The sequence below is a fragment of the Capra hircus genome (assembly GCF_001704415.2).
Source record: "Capra hircus breed San Clemente chromosome X unlocalized genomic scaffold, ASM170441v1, whole genome shotgun sequence".
NCBI lineage: Eukaryota > Metazoa > Chordata > Mammalia > Artiodactyla > Bovidae > Capra > Capra hircus.
The window spans coordinates 37,849,215-37,870,533 of record NW_017189516.1 but is presented as its reverse complement, the minus strand read 5'-3'; the positions used below and the strand labels follow the sequence as shown (position 1 = coordinate 37,870,533).

Below are 21,319 nucleotides of genomic sequence, written 5' to 3'. Positions count from 1 at the left end.
GTCTCATCCTCCTCATCTCACCCTGGGCTCCACAATCAGAAGGGCCTATGTGGTTTCAAATCTCATCTATTGAAAAACCTTCCAATGTTCTTCTATGCTACTCCACAAAAAAGTTTTTTGAGGTACGAAATCTTCCATGACCTGGCCCATTTTGATTACTCTGTTTAGCACCACACCATACTTTGTCCTTTAGACAAACAAGGGAAAAACTCTTACTAAACTTGATTGGCATGACTGGATAGGCAGGATTTAGAAGAATATTGCTAAATTGGAGGGATTATATAAAGTCATTTATGCATATTTTAACATTTTATTTTCATTTAGAGCATAAAAATGATCATTAACTCACCATTCATTTGGTATGGGATACAAGACTTCTGGAATAAGCAACTGACTGAAATTCAGCATATTTTCTTTTGCATAAACACTCTTATACTGCATAATCTATGACTTGCAGTTTTGATTTTTAAAGTAGTGTAAGATTTAGAGACATCAGAAAAAATCTAAATACAAAATCCCTCCAGATTTTTGCAGTTTCTACCCTCTACCCGATCTTTAAATAGTTGTTTCATCTACTTCTAATTGAACAGCACTTTTTGCTAATCAGTCTTTCAAAGCATCTAACTTAGTTTTCATAGAAACTGCAATTTTCTTTCTCATTACATTTCTATATTATTAGGTTATATAATATTTAATTGAATAAGAAAATTCTAAAAACCAGAATAAGTCACACAAATGTGTTGGGAACAGCACACAGTTGACTCTTAGAAATGATATTCTCAAATGGTAGGAGGCAAGGTACATGGTTCTAGGAAGTCCACTTGAAAAATATTCAAAAACACCTCTAAGTTATTTATATCCAGCATTCAGTTTGGAATAGGAATCAGAATGTCGGTTTTACATATAAAATGAAGAGCTTAGAATAGTTAGATGAGTAAATGGAGATTTAAGAGAGCTGCTCTATACTGAGGGCTTCCCTGGTGGCTCAGAGGGTAAAGCATCTGCCTCCGATGTGGCAGACCTGGGTTTGATCCCTGGGCCAGGAAGATCCCCTGGAGAAGGAAATGGTAACCCACTCCAGTATTCTTGCCTGGAGAATCCCGTGGACAGAGAAGCCCCGTAGGCTCCAGTCCATGGGGTCGTAAAGAGTCGGACACGACTGAGTGACTTCACTTCACTTCTCTATATTGAACTACATGTATTCCTTAACTGCATCCACTATTTCTTGTTTCATTGATTTTGCTCCTATCACTTTTCCTTTCTGGCATGTCCATTCATTCTTCATTTGACTCCTGCTACCCTATGAGACCCATGCCAGAGATCATCCTCCATACTTCAGCTCCTATCTCCTCAGCCCTATAAAAGTTGATAGAAGACCAAAAGTTGATAGAAGAATATCTGTAGTGATATTGTCTGTACCAGTCAATGCAACAGCATGTTTGGATTCAACTAGTCAGTTTCTAGTTTCTGACTAGCTTCTGACTAGTCAGCTAGTCAGAATTGGCCAAGTTTCAGAGAATAAAATATGACATAAAAAGATTAACTATGAAGCTAATTTTTCATAGTCTTTTGATGAAGAGTTATGAATGTCCTTGAAAGCTTTTCAAGAGTCACCAGAGAAAAGATGAGAAGAGATGAGCTTTTCCATAGACACCTGTGGATAATAATATCTGTATGACTGTCTGTGATCAATCTAAAAATAGCTCTTTGGTAATATGGATTAGATCTAAATTATCTTCTGGTTATAGGCTGATGAGGATAAAATATCCAGTTTCAAGTCTAATTCCTACTTCAATCACTAGAATTTACTAGTTGTAATCCTATAAGACTGATATAAAGAAACGTACAACATGTTTGAATCAAAGAGCATCTTCTTGGTGTAAAGAGCTCTGGAAATTGAAGTCTTTTCTCTTAAGAGGATTAAATTCTAGAGAACACCTAAACTATGATATATTAAGCCAACTTCTACCATTTTTAAGATTAAAACTGATCAAGTCTAATTTTCAGAACTAAAAATGTATCCATGAAAAGGTGATATTATAAAAACATTTTAAAAAATGGTTCTGTCTTTGTAGATCTATTTTTAACCTATGTAACAATGTCAAGTGTAAAGTTTCAAGGCCTAGTTTAATTTGAATGTACATAAAATTTCTTACTATTTAAATTGAGAAAATAATCCTTGGTCATCCCCAATGCACTAGATTTTCTACCAACTATTGTGGCTTATAGAGAAGAGAATAAGATATTGCCTTGCCCTCCTGAAGTTTTCAATCCTGCTGGGAAAATAAAATATGCATATATATGAGATATAATAGATATGTAAAATGTTACATGAGTGTTATAAAAAAGAGCAAGAAGAACTTAACAGAGCAAAGTACTTCTATTTGAGAAAAGCAGATAACATTCATTAAGGAAATAGCACTTAAGCTGGGTTCTGGAGCACAGGTAGGATTTTAAGGAAAAACTAAGGGAATTTAACACAAAAACTAAATTTTTTTTTTCAAAAGCTGAGGGACAGAACATTTTGTCTTGTCATTTTATGCTTGAGACACCAGCTGAAATGGTGGAAGTGGCAATAATACTGTTGCAAAGATAGGTCAGAATGGATTTCAAGTCCTATTCACTTGTATTAAGTGTGGCCCACTAAGGGATTGGGCTTGGTAAGTGAGAAGCTGGTGGGCAAAAACTGGAAGTGAGAAATAAAATATTGCCTGCCATATTAGTAAAAAAGGACATCACCATTATCAAGGACTGCAGCCCCTCAACAGTGAGCCTAGGAGCCTTGAGGGAACTCAGGAATGAAACAAAGAATAGCTGCCATCAAGCAGCCATCAGATTGCAGCTACTCCCTAAGGTGTGGCTCAGGACTTCCGGATGTGAAAACACTGGATATTGGCCCCAGAAGTCTGGGGTGCATATCAAAGGAATGATTTCAGTGAGCCCAGACTTCTGCATCTTGCACAAGAGTAGAAAAGCATTGAATTCCTTAACTTGAGATACCTAGTTTTCTTTTATTAACAGTAATCTTTTGTTCCTACTACTTGCCCTTTGTTGTATAACTCCTATACAGTCTAGCTCCCCAACTCATTTCCTCAGAGCAGTATTCTACTTGAGATGCTGCCTCCTTCTGCGACCTGAGATCCTCAATATGTCCACTAAATAAAGCAAAACTCTCAATTTTTAGGTTTTACATATATATTTTTTTTAGCCAACAGAAGCATATCTTTAGTAAAAGGTCCAAGCTAGGATAAGTAATGCAAAATTGGATCTAGATTAACAATGCTAGACTCAAGATGGTTTGGGCTTATATCTTGGTTCAAATACTTGCTAGTTATATGATCTTGGATAAAGAACTTCGGCACCCTATGTTCCAATCACCCTTCTATAGAAGTGGAAATAAGAATAGAGTTGTTATGAAGATTACATGAGCTATGTAAAGCACCTGGAATAGCACCTGGCAATATTAAGTGTTGTCACTATCATCACCAACATCATCATCATCATCAGTATTGTTGTTGTCTAGTTGCTAAGTTGTGTTTAACTCTCTGTGACCCCATGGACTGCAGCATGCCTGGCATGCCTGTCCTTCTCTGTCTCCTGGAGTTTGCTCAAACTCATGTCTGTTGTGTCAGTAATGCCATCTAATCATCCCATCCTCTGTTGCCTCCTCCTCCTCCTGCCCTCAATCTTTCTCAGTATCAGGGTCTTTTCCAGTGAGTCAGCTCTTTGAATCAGATAGCCAAAATATTGGAGCTTCAGATTCAGCATCAGTCCTTCCAATGAATATTCAGGGTTGATTTACTTTAGGACTGACTGGTTTGATCTCCTTGTAGTCCAAGGACTCTGAAGAGTCTCCAATACCACAATTCAAAAGCATCAATTATTTGGGGTTTGGCCTTGTTTATAGTCCAACTCTCACATCTGTACATGACTACTGAAAAAAAAACATGGTTTTGACTATATGGACCTTCACCAGCAAAGTGATGTCTCTGATTTTTAATATGCTGACTAGGTTTGTCATAGCTTTTCTTTCAAGGAGCAAGCATCTTTTAAATTCATTGCTGCAGTTACTATCTGCAGTGATTTTGGAGCCCAAGAAAAGAAAATCTGTCACTGTTTCCACTTTTCCCCCTTCTATTTGCCATAGAGTGATGGCACCAGATGCCATGATCTTAGTTTTTTGAATGTTGAGTTTTAAGGGTCTACATAAATTATCATTAAGTCAAATGTCTATGGAAAAGCAGTTAATATAAACAACTGAGTTGGGACAGTTGTGGCAAACTGAAGAGAAAGCTTCCTTGCCCAAACTAATGCTTCTGAAACTTTAAGGTACACATGAATCACCTGGGAATCTTGTTAAAATGCTGACTGTGATTTATTAGATTCTGTATTTCTTAGCAACTCCCAGGTGATGTCTGTGTTCTGGTCCAGAGACTACACTATGAGCAGCAAAAGTCTGAAACATCTGTCATTTAGTTGCAGCTGATTGTGCCTTGAGAGAATGTGAGAATGAATACATAGTAGTCAGATATAAGTTTTCAAAAAGAGATATTCTTTTTCTTTTTAATACATGAAGACTCTGAATTTTTAACCATTGGCAATTATTTTGTGACAGTGCCTATGTAAACACACCACTTACATTCTAAGCTAGATTCAGCTTGTGAGCACTAACTCTAGGCTGGATGAAGAGTCAGAATTAAAACTGATGATAGGAAATGAGGAAGTTAAAGGATAGAGCAAACAGACTAGAGTTGGGGCTGGAGAAATCCTGGGGACCAAGGGTGAATGTGTGAGAAGCATTTTAGCACGAGTTTACATGCCTACATTGACTACATTTAAAATATGGCACACCCTGTGAAGAGACTTTGAATTTTAGTAAAATTTTGGTTTTCATTTTATAGAAAATGAAGTGTTATATGAAGACTATTTTGTTAGGGGCATCTGAATTAAGGAGAAGCCAAAATTAAGGAAGACTTAAGAGAAAACAGTTGTTTTAAAAAAGGGTGAATGGAGTAATATGAATTGCCAATGGAGGTTTGCAAGAAGAGGTCCTACTAGGCCTACTTTAATGAATTAGATAAGGCTCATTTCTAATTAACAGCATCCATTTGCATGCAAACAATGAGCTAAGGTCTTTAAAAAACAATTTCTTCCCTTAAGTACATTCAGTAATGTCTCCCATTAGCTCATTTATGCCATTAATTTGCTTGGCAAACTAGCATAGATTATATACAGGTAAACTTTTGTTCAAAATTTCAGCAGTGAAGACATTGAAATGAGTAAGAAGTTACTGCTTTTACATGAAATCTAACACAGTAAGGGATTTTTAATATGCTTAGCCTTTCTTTGGATTTTGATGTATTCTGATTGATAGAGATGTCTGCATCCTTGCAAAAGTAACATGAAAACAATTTTTCCCCTAGTACTGCTTGCCATAAAGGCGCCAGAATTCTTTTGAGAAGGCATTACTGCCCAGGTCTTGGTTTCTGTGTAACATTCTCCAGCCTATCAGAGACCCTTGTAGAATTGTTGATACCACCCTGGGCAGGGAAAATACAAGGTGAGCCTGGGACATTTAAGCAGAAAGCTTGAATGAACTCCCACTGGTTAAATTTGGTCAAGGTGAGCATCAACAGGATTGATAACTAATTTATTACAGCATATTGAATAAATAAGAATCCATAAATCCATATTGTGAACAAAGAGAGAGAGAAAAAAGGAAATGTTTTATTTTTTTTTAATAGATGAAACCAGCTTGCAGGATCAAGTCAGAATTAGGAAAATAATTTTGTATCCCCATTATAACAACTGGATTAGGGAATCCATGGATTCCATCAACGGGTAGGAGAGTCATTAAATGATTTAGTAATTTCAAATAAAAATATATTACTTTCTAATTCAATATCTAATGGTTGCCACCTTAACCAAGGGATCAAACTTAGCAGCAGATAGAGTGGGAATACTTCATATTACACATGTACTGATGTGATACAAATTACATAGCATCCTATATGAAGTACTCTTGACAAAAACATTTGACTTGTATCTTTTTAAGTTTCATCTAAACTCAACTTCCAGTTTATAAGAAATACAGGGAATAGAAGGTAAATTCAATTCAAAATGGAAAATAAGTGGCAAAACTCTGTTTGCAGATGACACACTGCTATACAAAGAAAATCCTAAAGAAGTACCAGAAAACTTTTAGAGCTCATCAATGAATTTGGTAGTTGCTGAATACAAAATTAATATACGGAAATCTATTGCATTTCTATAAACAATAAAATGTCAGAACGGAAATTAAGGAAACAATCCCATTTACCATTGTATAGAAAGAATGAACTATCTAGGAATACCTATGAGTGAGTGAAGTCATTCAGTTGTGTCCGACTCTGTGACCCCATGGACGGCAGCCTACCAGGCTCCTCTGTCCATAGGATTTTCCAGGCAAGAGTACTGGAGTGGGTTGCCATTTCCTTCTCCAGGAGATCTTCCCAACCCAGGGATTGAACCCAGGTCTCCCACATTGTAGGCAGACGCTTTACCATCTGAGCCACCAGGGAAGAGCCCAAGGAATACCTATATAAGGAGGCAAAAGACCTATACTCTAAAAACTAAAAGACTCTGACAAAAGAAACTGAAGACAATGAAACTAGATGGCAATATAGACTGTGTGTTCTTAGACAGGAAGAATCAATACTGTTAAAATGACCATTCTACTCAAAACAATATACAGATTCAATGCAATTCCTATTAAATTATCAGTGGAATTTTTCACAGAACTGGAACAACAATTTTTAATATTTGTATGGAGACACAAGAGACCTTGAATAACTAAAGCAATCCTGACGGGGGAAGAAAAGGAGCTGGAGGAATCAGGCTCCCTGACTTCAGACTATACTACAAACTTACAGTTATCAAAACAGTATGGTATTGACAGAAAAACAGACATGTAGACTAATGGAACATGATAGAAAGCCCAGAAATTAATCCACACACATATGGTCAATTAAGCGATGATAAAATGAGGCAAAGACATTCTCTTCAACAAGTAGTGCTGGAAAAACTGGACAGCTACATATTAAAAAATAAAGCAATTAGAATATTCTTTTACACCATATATAAAAATAAACTCAAAATGGATTAAAAACCTAAATATAAGACTGGATACTATAAAACTTCTAGAGAAAAACATGAGCAGAAAACACTTTGATGTAATTTCCAGCAATATCTTTTTGGACTGACCTCCTAAAAGAACAAAAATGAAAACAAAAATAAACAAATGGGACCTAATTAAACTTAAAATTTTTGTATAGCAAAGGAAATCATAACACAAAAAGACAACCCATAGAATGGGCGAATACATTTGCAAACAATGTGACTGATCAATCTCCAAAATATACAAATAGCTTATGCTGCTCAATTAAAAAAAAAAAAAGATAACCACAACGACAATGATAAAAAAAAGGCAGCAGACCTAAAGAGACATTTCTCCAAAGAAGACATACACATGGCCAAGAGGCACATGAAAAGATACACAGCATCACTAATTATTAGAGAAATGTAAATCAGAACTACAATGAGGTATGAAAGTGAAAGGTGAAAGTGAAGTCACTCAGTCGTGTCTGACTCTTTGTGACCCCATGGACTATAGCTTACCAGGCTCCTCTGTCCATTGGATTTTCCAGGCAATGGTACTGGAGTGGATTGCCATTTCCTTCTCCAGGGGATCTGCCCAACCCAGGGATTGAACCCGGGTCTCCTGCATTGTAGACAGATGCTTTACCATCTGAGCAACCAGGGAAGTCCACAATGAAGTATGAAGGGTCCTTAAAAAACCTAAACATAGATTTGCCATATGATCCTGCAATCCTGCTCTAGGGCATATATCTGGAGAAAATTCTAATTCAAAAAGATGCATGGACAGGACACTAAATAATAATTTGGTGTTATTTTAAATTTTCTCAAACATGGTAAACAAGTATGGTTATATGTGGCAAGTTGTTATTCCAAGGAGATGCATGCTGAAATATTCAGTGGTTAAGTATAAGGTAAGGTGAAGTTGCTCAGTCGTATCCGACTCTTTGCAACCCCATGGACTGTAACCTACTAGGCTTCTCCATCCATGGGATTCTCCAGGCAAGAATACTGGAGTGGATTGCCATATCTTTCTCCAGGGGATCTTCCCGACCCAGGGATTGAACCTGGGTCTCCCGCATCGGAGGCAGACGCAAGTATAGGAGTGTTTATAATTTATATGCAAATATAAAGACAACAAAAATTTGTGCCTGCATATTATTTCCTGTATTACAGGAAGGCAGATATGGGGGAGATAGGGACAAAGAGAGAGAAAGAGCATATATGGTGAAATGTTAATTGTTGAATCTAGAAATGTAGGAGGAAGAGAGGAGGGTATATGGGCATTCATTATGCTACCTTACTTCAACTTTTCTATGTGCTTAAAACTTTTCACTATAAATAATACTCAAAAAGAAAAATTTCAAGCCCCCTTTTTAATTAAGTAACATTTAAATTAAAATTGTTATTCCTCAATATATGTTAGTACAATAATTGTCCTATCTGTGAAATGGAGGAAGTAATATCACATTTTTCAAAAGAAAAAAGGACAGATCATTTTTTATTGCTATGGGCAATGATTCAGAGATTCCTTAATTTAGGGATTCTGCCTCCCACTACACTGCTTCCTTCTTTCATTCAATTTTTTTTTATCAATTAACATTATTCTAAGTAAAATACAATTTTTTACGGTGTCAGCAATCCATTGCTTGAAGACCTGCCTACCCACATTCCCTTGACTGGTATATCTCCTGGAATATTCCAGGATAAAGGAGTGTTTGAGGATAGCGACTATACCATCAAAAGGAGTAAAACTATATAACTATATTATATGATAATGAGGTCTGGGCAGATAAATGAACAACTGATTAGACATAGTGGGGTCTTTTTTTTTTTTTTCAGTGCTATGAACTCTTTTGGCAATCTGGTGAAATCTGGGACCTCCAGAATAATGTTTTTAAATTCATAATATAAAATACATGGGACTCCAAAGGAAGTCAATTATATTGAAGTACAGTTTTAAGACTATTAGAAACACATTTGTGACACAGTAATGCCTGTTTGCTTATTATTAACACATTAATAAGATACTGTGGTAGATTTAATACCTACTACGGTTTTGAAGTAGTGATAAGCATGAACCATATTTTGAGATACATGTGACAATTCTAATGAGATATGGAAACATCTGTGATTTCAGATACTGCTAGCATTGCTCTGGTTTATTGTCTATATTCAAAATGCAAAGGGATATTCAACTTCAGTTATGAAGTTAGTGAAAACAAAGAGGTATTTCCCCCCATTCAAGTTCATGGCACCCCTTGACTTCTATCAATGAACCAAGGCTTAAGAGCCTTCATACACAGGGTTGCTTTGTTTTAACCTATGACTTCCCTTTATGGTCAATAGGTTTTTGTTTATATCTTCTTCATTTAGAAAGACCATTTTGATGGCTAAGTCATCATTAAACTCATTATTATCAGCCTTAAAAATGTAGATGTTATTCAGTTCCTCTACTACATAACCGAGGCAACAGTGAATTTTCTATATTAAATTGAACAGCTAATTGGTTATATTTTATAATTCATTTACTTCCAACACAGACTAACTTAATGGATGTCTGCTACTATTTGAAATTTCTGAGAATTTTCTTCTCATATTTCTGATATCTTACATTTTCAAAGAGAAATGTCTAAAGTTATGTAGCTATAAAGCTTCACATAGTTTTTGTAAACTTTAATCACTTAAATTATACCCTTTCTTTCATTGCTGTACATGGGCTAAGAAACATTAGATATTTCAATAGCTGTATTTAAATCCCGCCTGCAAACTAAGAATACTGTTGTCAACTGGAATAGTCATCTTATTTTTCACCTGCGCAATAATCTATTTCCTTGTAATTTCTGCTTGGGTTACATTGAAAGCACATCACTGATTAATAATATTTTCATGATTACAAACCCTCCCATGATTGTTAGGTTAACATGCTCCTTATAAAATATTATTTTATTTATTTTTACTTTATTTGTACTAGGTGCTTAGCAATAGCTGTAAGTGTATTTGTAGAAATGGCACTTACATTTTATTACTCTTTTATATTTCATAAAATTTAAATGATACAAAAATCCTGAGTTTGCCACAAAACTGATCTCAGTGGAAATTTAAATATGCTAACATCTATTTTTAAAATGTAGCATGAAGTAGACAACTTTAAAAGCTGGGTTTAGAGGAAAAATAAAACCTCAAGGAAGCTGATCTTGACTTTTTAAGGAACAAAAATACAATGTTTAATGTAGGTCAGAATGTTTAAATGGGAGAATTTTTTCCTAACCAATTACAGCCAAATCCCTACTAGTTGTAATTAACCTATAATGTGTGTAATATTTCACAAAACAGTCAGTGTACATCAATTTCTTATAAGCTTAGAAGGACCTTAAATTTTAGAAGTTATTTAGTGAAACAGGTATATTGTCCTATCAACATTTGTAAGTTCTAATTTGCATTCAGAAGTCAATGACCAATAATAAAAATTTGAAAACTCAGATGAGAAGTTACAGAAAATATTTTTAAAAGGATTTACTCAAATATTATATGAGCAAGATACTTCAAAATGAGAAACAACATTTTATATACAATAATGAAAAAATAATCCTCCAGTCAATTTAATCCATTTTATGAAGTCAATATATTTTTATAGCATGTTATTCAATTTTCCTTAATTTTCTCATTTCTTAACATTGTATTTTAGACTAGATTGGGTCTAGTGCAGAAATGATGTTATACAGGTTTAAACCTGCCGATAGTATAAATATATCAGCTGTTTAAATAATGGAATAGTTGTGTATTTAATAGAAGGATTTCAATTTGGGGAAAAAAAAGTGTATGACTTTCCCAAGGAAGAAATATAACTACAAAGCATGGGTCTTTATTTTATGTCTATGCCTATGTATATATCCCCTGGAAAAGGAAATGGCAACTCACTCTAGTATTCTTGCCTGGATAATCCCATGGACAGAAGAGCCTAGTGGGTTATAATCTATGGGGTGGCAAAGAGTTTGACACAACTGAGCAAGCAATACTCACTCACTCATATGTATAGGTACTCCAGTATTTTCTAAACTAAAATTTAAAATGAAAATGTTCTTAGATGATGCTATTATTTAACTTTAGTAAGATTTGTCTGTGTATGTGTGTGTGTGTGCATGCATGTGCATGTGTAGGTCAACTAATATGTTCATTATGTTCAGTATGAATTGTATCCACTTTCTGAATAATGCAAAAGGAGCAAAAACTTTTTGCTCCTTTTTGAAAACTCAGATAAGAAGTTACAGAAAATATTTTTAAAAGGATTTACTCAAATATTATATGAGTAAGATACTTCAAAATGAGAAACAACATTTTATATACAATAATGAAAAAGTAATCCTCCAGTCAATTTAATCCATTTTATGAAGTTGATATATTTTTATAGCATATTATTCAATTTTCCTTAATTTTCTCATTTCTTAACATCGTATTTTAGACTAGATTGGGTCTAGTGCAGAAATGATGTTATACTGGCCAGAAGTGGTGGGCAAAGACAATGGACGCAATTCCAAAACCTTTCTAATACATCCTCACCAAAGATGATCATCAGTGAGTTATTCTAGATTTCTGAATATTAAAATCCACCTATTATGTAGACGATAGGTAGGAAGCAAGAGCTTGGCAATAGAATTGAGCTTTCACTGTTCATGACAATAGTCTTATTTGGTAAATAAAGGGCAAGTCCTCCTTTATGAAATAGGAAACATTAGCAACAACTGGTAGCATAATACAAAACCCTGTTTATAAAAATATGTATGTTTTCCAACTGCAGCAGCACACACTTGGCTTTTTGTGCTTTCAATACATTTCAAGGGAAAGTTAAATGATGATTGAATTCAACAATAACATCTCTAAGGTTTTGTTTTCCCCAGTAGATTTGAACATTTTCAGCCCAAGCCCTTCAAGAATGTGCTAAGAAATGTAGTGGAACTAAAAGGTAAATATGACTATCATGCTTTTCAGCATCGTAAGTCATATTTGTAGCTGTTAAACAATCTGGCCAAATAGCAACTCTTCCTACAAAATAGTCATTTATAATGTCCTTTTTTCATCTTCGTTAAAAAAAAAAAATAACTGAGATGCAGCTTGTGAAAGTTGGAGTATACTGAAGACATTCATATTTAAACAATCATGTGTGATTTTTAACACAAACTTCAAAGCTTAAAATAGTCAAAAAGCACTGCCTATTTAACTAGCAACAGTTACACATTATATTATTCAAGGAAAAGAAAGAGCAAGTTCATTATTGCTATTAAGTGTTGATGGAATCCTTAATGTTAGTGCCTTTCATCCTGGTTCGAATCTTTCATAAAATCTTTTATTTTTCTTTTAAGGGCAGCTTAAACAGCTCCACTAAAATTTTAGCATTCCTATTTTAATCTGTCACCCTACCTCTTTTTTCTCTCGGCCAGCTGTTTGCAGACCTCCTGCCACCGCAGATTCAGGCTTCCCAATTTTTCTTGTAGAATACTGGCATCTATTTTTGAGGACTGCTGAATTATTTCTTCCCCAGTTGCATTCAATACTCTGACAACAGTTTGCCGCTGCCCGATGCCATCCTGGAGTTCCTGTGAGATACCAAAAAGGCAAAGACAAAGATGAAGCCCTGTGTCCTTTTATTTGAGAAAAGATTAAACAATGTGCTACCCCATGCAGTTCTACTGGGGGAGAAAGAAATAAAAAAGCTCCATGTGAAAGTTTCTCTATGAAACTGACATGCCCATATCCAAAGGAGACAAGACAGAAAGACACCTTTTATGTGTCAGGAAAAAAGCGCCCTCTCAGTTCAGCTCCAGGTTTTATATTTGTAAAGCTTGTCAGCTGGAGGATGTTATAATGTCCTACAAATCAATTAGTTGGAAACCTTCTCAAGAGCAAATTCGATTTCTTGTCCCCACAAGGATGTTCCATGTTTAATAGTCTATGAAGTGTTGTAAAATTTAAACGTGAAGAAACTATTTAGATTTCTTCGAGACTGTCGATGTGAGAGGTGAAAAAGAACAAGCGCAGTTTAGCCAGAGTATTTTTTTAAAAACCTCTAGAGATATTTAAACAAACATTCATGACTATATAAGAAGGAAATTTATTTCAGATTCTGTTTCCATCCATGTATTATGCATTATAAAACCACATAAAAATTAGAATTAATTGCTTTCAGGGACAACCTATCAAGAAATCCCTAAGGTACAGAGATAAATTTAAAAATAATCTATAGCCACTGGAACATTTTTATGAGTCATTGACGGTGTCAAGCTTAAGCATCTTCTACTTTTTATCCTGGATGAAATTTTAAGAGTGTCAGAAAAATTGTTTATTATTTAAAAAGACCATTATAACAAAATATATATTTAAAATGCCTTTTGCCATGAAATAAAATAGCACTCTAGCATTTTTAATAAAATAAGGTAATATAGAATTTGTAAGGCAATTACAATAACCCATAACTAAATCTGATGTTTACAAAATGAAATAATATGAGAACTTGAGATATCTGCCATATTTCAATCTAAAGGACTCACAAATCTTTATGTATAGATGAGACAGTCAGTGTTCAGAACACTTTCTGAACATATGATTCTAGTTAATTTAATATTCTTATATTCTCCTGCCTCAAACCAAGTACATACAAACTCCATCACATGTCTGCCAAATGAATGAATCAATGCCTGTTTTCTAAGACTGGGTCAAATCTCCTTTAGATTCTCATTATGGCTAAACTTGTTAGATTGTTGTTTTCTACTGCTTTCATGTATTATTATTTTAAATACTAGAATTTTGGATAGTATGTCTTTAGCAGTTAAAAGACTCATTAAATCTACAAAAATGGGAACAGGCCATTATTCTAGGAACATAGTACCTCAGAATGATTATAAAACTATGCACAGTCACTGAACTATTCATAAGCTTTCCTGATCTTACTCTCTTAAGTGAGCATGAGATGTGCTCTAACAAACACGTGATACTTCCTTGCAACTAGTTGATTTTGGTTCATCATTTATATTCCACTCTGAACATCTGTTCAGATCAGTGTTGCATGTAACAGTCACTGCTTAGTAACAGGTAGCCCCATTCATAACAAATTGTGTCTATATTCAGATTATACCATAAATTCCTTGAAGCCAGAGATAGTGTCCTATTCACAGTCTTAATCCTGACACATCTGGTTCATGAGAGATTTCAGTAAGTGTCTGTTGAATGAATGCATGAATCTATGGATATAGAAAGTGGAGGAAGAGAGGAGTGCTCATAATTACCATGGTATCATTAGTGTTAATACTTATCATTGGACACCCTAGAGATTCTAAGACGTGCATACAATTTTTTAGGTTTTAGGCAGTATAAAGTCTAGCTGAGAAGATTAGACATAAGTGTGAAGGATAATTTGCTATATTATATTCAGTAAGACAGTAAGCAAAGTGATCAGACAGATTAGATAAGTAATTATAAATGACAGATTAGAAGAGAAATAAGCACAATGGAAGGATGAAAAGGAGAGGCCATGGTGGGTAATTTGGAATTGAAAGAATGGGTAGGCCTTAGGGACATGTTTGGTCAGAGCCGCAAGAGGATAGCAGAAGGCTAGCCTATGGTATGGAATTTCTGTGATCTGATCTCAAGTATACACTTGGGCTCTGTGTCACTGTATGAGAGTGGAAGTTTAGGGAGAGGTGTAGCCCTAGATTAATAGTGGGCTTGGGCAGAGAAGACTCTGCTTTTTATTAAAGACTTTGCAATTCAGTGGGGAGCAACAGAAAATGACTGAAGGACAGGGGTGTGGGAGCTAGAGCTGTGTTCGGAGGCGATTCTGGAGCAAAGTTTAGGCTACTGTTAAAGCAGGGACACAGGTAAAACAGTCAGGACAGGAATCTACAAGGTAGGTATTGGGGCTAAACCTAGAGTTTAGACAATGCAGTAGAACAGAAAGGCGAGAAGTAACATGAACTGTAAAGGCACAATTAAGAAGGTTAAGGAACTAGCTGGATCCAGCAATCATGAATGACTACTGAAATGGGGAAATCTTTGCCTAGAACACCAGACTCAGGGAGGCAGTTACAGGAGAAAGATGATGACTCTAATTTGTACCTCCAATGGTGTCCAATACCCATGGCTGTTAGAGATATTTATTAAAAAATTCAAACTAGTACAGCCACTATGGAGAACAGTGTGGAAATTCCTTAAAAAACTTGAAACAGAATTGCCATATGACCCAGCAATCCTACTGCTGGGCATACACACCGAGGAAACCAGAATTGAAAGCGACATGTGTATCCCAATGTTCATCGCAGCACTGTTTACAATAGCTAGGACATGGAGGCAACCTAGATGTCCATCAGCAGACGAATGGATAAGAAAGCTGTGGTACATATATACAATGGAATATTACCCAGCTATTAAAAAGAATGCATTTGAATCAGTTCTAATGAGGTGGATGAAACTGGAGTGAAGTAAGTCAGAAAGAAAAACACCAAGACAGTATAGTAATGTATGTATATGGAATTTAGGAAGATGGTAATGATGACCCTATATGTGAGACAGCAAAAGAGACACAGATGTAAAGAACAGACTTTTGGGCTCTGTGTGAGAAGGCAAGGGTGGGATGATTGAGAAAATAGCATTGAAACATGTATATTACCATATGTGAAATAAATCGCCCATCCAGGTTCGATGGATGAGACAGGGTGCTCAGAGCTGGTGCATTGGGATGACCCTGAGGGATGGCATGGGGAGGGAGGTGGGAGGGGGGTTCAGGATGGGGAACACACGTACACCCATGGCTGATTCATGTCAATGTATGGCAAAAATCACTACAGTATTGTCAAGTAATTAGCCTCCAATTAAAGTAAATAAATTAATTTTAAATAATGCATGGAACACCTGTAAGATGTGTGCTATAGCACTGCATCTCAAACTTCAATGTGCACATCTCCTAGAGATCTTGCTAAACTGTTGATTCTAATCCCGTAGGTCTAAAGAGGGCCCTGGATTTTCAGCTTCTAACAAGCTTCAAGGGGATGCCGATATCACTAGTGTGGGAACAACACATTGAGTAATAAGATGATAGAGTGAATGCCTTCTGAACCTTTGTTAACAAATCAAAGAATTCTTGTTGCTGGTTTATTATGCTATAAACTAATGAAACTTCACAATTTTTATCTCAGGCGTCTTGCTTTGTATTTTTGATCTCAGTTCTTCCACTTCATGGCTGATGGCTACAGTGACTTTTACAATCCAATTGTAGAATCAACATGGGTTTTATTATTTCCATTTCCCAGATAGGTGATAGAACTGAGTAGCTAAGAATGAAGCAATAACTTAAAATTGTTAGATCTAAATCTCATTTTATGTAGAGTCCCAAATCAGGGCTTTCAGATTTTTTTTTTTATTTTGTGAAAGAGAGCTCATTAAATAGTCTATTGCATTTGTGTGAAGAGATTTTGTAATTAGGAGAAGTATTTACAGTGTATGATCGACCTGAGGAGAATTTTCAATAATAAAGCCTAAGAAGGCAAAATAATGGACCAAAACAGGAAGTTAAAACTTGTACATGTTGTTTCACAGTTACCTGCTGAGCCTGAAGATGTGACTTGATTTACACAATTAAATGGAAAACCTTAATCAATTTTATTCACTTAGTGCAAAACAAATTAATTTTCATTCTATAACTTCTAAATATTTTAAGTACTATATTATTCACTACCATAGAAACTTCTAAGCTCTGATACCACATTCATGTTCTGTTGTCCTAGGCATCCTTATCTATTTCTCTAGCAATTAACATCTAGTCTGAGTTTGGGATAGAAAAAAATCATAATTAAATTGATTGGATTATTCATCATCCCTTAGAAAGCTTATTGTGTTTTGACTCCAATATTAAAGCATCATTCTTAATAATGACTCCTTATTAGACTCCCCTAGGGAGGTTTTTCAAAATATAAAAGCCCAGAATTTCACAGTAAACCAGCTGCAGCAGAATCTCTGGGTATAAGGGGACAAAGGTGTACAAAGCAGATATATTATTAGAGAAAGGCAAGGCAAGAAATATGTGGAGCAGGCAGGGGCACAGGAGGGGCATGTTTTAGAGTTACAGCATTATTATTTAGTTCTTGTATGCTTTTTGAATAGAGAAAATTTCCTAAATTATAGAAAGTGACACATATATCTCAATCCTCCAAGTCTGGTCAAATTGGGGGAAGAGGAGAATTACAGGCAAGGAAGAACAGCTACGTTTTTATAGAGGGAAAAGATGAGACAAAGAAACTAGTACATCTTATATGAAAAGATTGCATAAATTTAAAAAAGCATATGTGCAAAACCTTCCAAAACTGCATGAAAACAAAATCAACAGAAAATAAAATGTGACAGATGAAGAAAAAGAAGAAGCTAAGAAGCAGTTACAGGGAATTGTACAATGACAAATTGGATAAGCTATGTAGGAGATAAAGAGCTGGCAAAATATCACAAACTAGGCAGAATAGGAAAACAGAAGAGACAAAAAGTGACTGGGAGAAAAGGTAAAGATTGAGGGAAAGAGGAGAGAAAAACAAACCTTTGCTGAATAAGTGGATATATCAAAAATCTAATCTTGTGATTTACTGGTAGTCTTGCTAAGGTTTTATTTTGAGACAGATTAATTGTTGCCTCAGTTTGCTCACTGGTCAAGAGAAAACATGAAATGTTATGGACACTTTAGAGACTTGTGAAACTGCCAGATGGAAATTTATAGTGCAATGTCATCTTCTTTTACCTTCTGCTTTACTCTGTCTTAAGCTCATTGCTACTGTTCCTCTTTGTCAGTCCCTTAGAATTCAAGTCAGAGTCTGAAAAATTACTTCTGGTCCTTTACTCAGAGATAAACTGGACACGTTTGCCTCTCATGTTAATTCTTACACTATGTAGTCACAACTGTCCTCAGAGGTTTTAACATGCTCAGAAAGTATCTTTTGACATTATTATTTGATGATAAATAATTTTTGTAACGAAGCAACCATAAATAGACAAAGACTAAAGCAAAATAGTAGGCTTAGCAACAGGACACAATCAATCTAGTCCAGTCATAGGCTAGATGATTCTATTCTCATGGAAGACCTGATGACCCTGTAAGAGCATCTCATGAGGAGAGTGACAAGAATTGAAAGATGGCAAAAATGGGAGAAATCCAAGAGTGAGGCAAGAGTGAGGGAGAAAGAAGTACATAAAAAAGAAGAAGGATTGAAAAAAAAGTGAAAAATGGCAATTTTTTCAGTAAAAAAGATGCAGGAGGCAAGAATCAAGGTCTGGAGCCCAGAATGAGATCAAGAATGATGCCTACATATTTACTGCCAGATAAAGTCCAAATACTAGCCTACCAGGCAAAGTGTGAAGTGCCTGTACAGCCTCTTCTCTCCTCTGCCTTTGCAGCATTCTCTGTAGCTGTTCCTCACTTCCAACCTTAACTCCAACTCCCAGTAAAAACTAAAAGGCTTCCTACTTCCTTGACTGTCCTAAGTTTTACAGATCAAACTCATAACCTGTCTGTAATGCTCAGCTTAAACGTTCCCTCTTCTTTGGGGCCCTTTAAGAACCCAGAGAGAACTCAGGGCCTCCCCTCTGCATAGGTAGTCATAAACTATTTCCAGTTAGTGTCATTCATTGGTAGCATTCACATCTGTTTTAGACTTTACAGCTGAGGATTAAGTTGTACTGAAGGAGTTTTTTCTTCTTTGGACCATAAAATGTCTCCACATTTGAAGTGTACATCAGATTCTACTTTTAGTTAAGGACCTACAGATCTTTTATTTGTGACTTGCCAACTAAATCAGAGAGCTGCAGCCTTTGCAGATGATTAATCAAAAATAAAATGCACCTTGTTAGCCTGGTATTTCCCCTGGTCTCATTTGTTTTGCATTTCAGTAAACATTTACTGGGGCTTCCCTGGCGGCTCAGTGGTAAAGAACCCACCTGCCAATGCAGGAGACACGGGTTCAATCCCTGTGTGGGAGAAGGAAATGGCCACCCAGTATTCTTGCCTGGGAAATCCTCTAGACAGAGGAGCCTGGCGGGCTACAGTCCATGGGTGGCAAAAGGGTCGGATGGGACTTAGTGACTAAACAACAACAACAAAACATTTATCTCAGTGGTCCCCAAGCTTTGGGGCACCAGGGACTGGGGTGAGGTAGGGGATGGTTCAGGCAGTGAGGAAAAGCTGTAAATACAGATGAAACTTCATTGGCTCCCTAGCCACTCCCTCCTGCTATGCAGTGCAGTTCCTAACAGGCCTGACTGGTAGGGTTCCATGGCATGGGGGTTGGGGACCCCTGATTTATTGTGTTCCACTAATAATAACACTAAAACTACAAGTATGTTTTTGTTAGTTTGTTACAGGAAATGGAGGCAGGAGGGGGTCTGATTAGATTTCATCTAGTACTCTTTCCTGTGTGGGGTAATAGTAGATGCATTTGTTGGTGCAATTCCCCATCTGCTCCTGATAATGGTTGCTATAAAAGAATAATGAGAATTTCTCCTGAAACTAGAATTAGACTATGCCTTTTCCAAAGCAAACACCCTGCCAATGAATTAAAGGAAAATTATGTACAGTAGCGATTTATTTTAATGGGACATTTACCTAATATCAAATTACAATGAAATTTCCTTTGGAGGTATTTATCTCATCCACATCAGATACATACATTCATTATTATCACTGCTATTAATGTGGATACCAAATGAATTCATCATAAATTACTTTAAGTACTACATGCTTTATGAGATTATCTCAGGCTGGTTTTTTCTTTTTATTTCTTTCCTAAGACATAATGCCCTGGGGGGCGGGGGGAGGGAACCCCCAGACATGTATTTCTCAATTTCAAGCAGATTCCAAAGGAATAAACTGTATGTATATTAAGTCTCTGCTTTTGGATATCTGAAACTGAAGGCTTCCAGTAAAATCTGTCCTCAGAAATGTTTTATTATTAGGACTTTTATAATTTGAATGCCTTTAGGTGGAGAATACATGCATTCTACTGCTCTCTGAAGACATTTGAATTAGTGACCCTTACTTTTTAAAGAAAATTGTTACTATAATGCACACAAGTTTGCAAAGTTAATAGGTTTTACTTTGTTATGATCAATTCTAGGCCTCTCTAGGTTCACAGATTTATTCAATCCTTCTTGGCTTCTAAATCATTCATTAGAAGTTCAGGAGAACTACCTGGGAACATTTAAGAGCTGTTTTTCTCTCTGTTTACTTAGATTTGTAAAGAAAACAAATTGACCTTTCTCTGATCAAAAGGAGGCTCTTGTCTCCAACCATGCTTGCTCTCATTAAGTGGTCCTGGTAACAGAACATATGGCTCCAGGCATAAAATTCTTTCCACGTGATTACTAGGATAGTTTTAAAAAACATATGGGCTATTTTATCATAGAATACATTACACACAACCAAAAAACTGGCTCTTAAGATAGAATATTTGAAAGGAGACACAGATCATTTTTATATTCCTTATTCTTTCCAGAGGTCTTATCAATTTGGAGCTACACAAATATTTATTCAAACACCATTTGGTGTGTAGAAAAAATGCATTAAGAATATAGAAAAAGCAACAACATTGTTTTTTAAAGGCAAAATGATGTGTAAATGGAATTGATTCAGGACTGGAAATGTTTGATTCTCATTTAATCTCATTGTCTAACTGCACTGGCTCTGAAGTTGTAGTTCTTATTAGTACTTGCCATGCTTATCAAATATTTTCATTGAGTCATTCGTTGACTAAACAACTATTTATTCAGCAACTCCTAATGGCCAGGAATTTTATTAAGTGTTATTTTTCATTGGCTACAGTAGAACAGACTGATTGGAAAATTTCTAGAATAGAAATAGAAGCCTACCTAGTAGGTGTTATCACTGTAGTTAAGGTGAAGAAAAATAGTTGCATGGATCAGACAGTCAGTGGTACAAACAGAGAAAAGTTAATGAAACCAAATGAGATTTGGGAGCTCAATAGATAGGATCTAGCCATTCAGTGGAGAGGTGAATGAAGGAAAATATGTCAACTGGGCAGTTGGAGATACTGGATTGAGCCCCAGAAGAAAAATTAGGATTGAAAATATAACTGAGATTATAATTGGCAGAGCTAAGTCTAAATTTTGTGATGTGGACTTGGCTCTGAATGTAGTTGGATTT

General features: G+C 35.7%; 1 protein-coding gene across 1 annotated transcript in view; it reads right to left on the bottom strand.

Annotated features, from left to right (window-relative positions):
- The window catches only part of DMD (dystrophin), a gene marked incomplete in the record, with an annotated part of 2,117,027 nt that overhangs the window by 919,399 nt on the left and 1,176,309 nt on the right, over positions 1-21,319 (bottom strand). Inside the window, 1 exon segment of the mRNA XM_018043695.1 lies at positions 12,553-12,728. Within this exon segment, the coding sequence (XP_017899184.1) occupies positions 12,553-12,728 (176 nt within the window).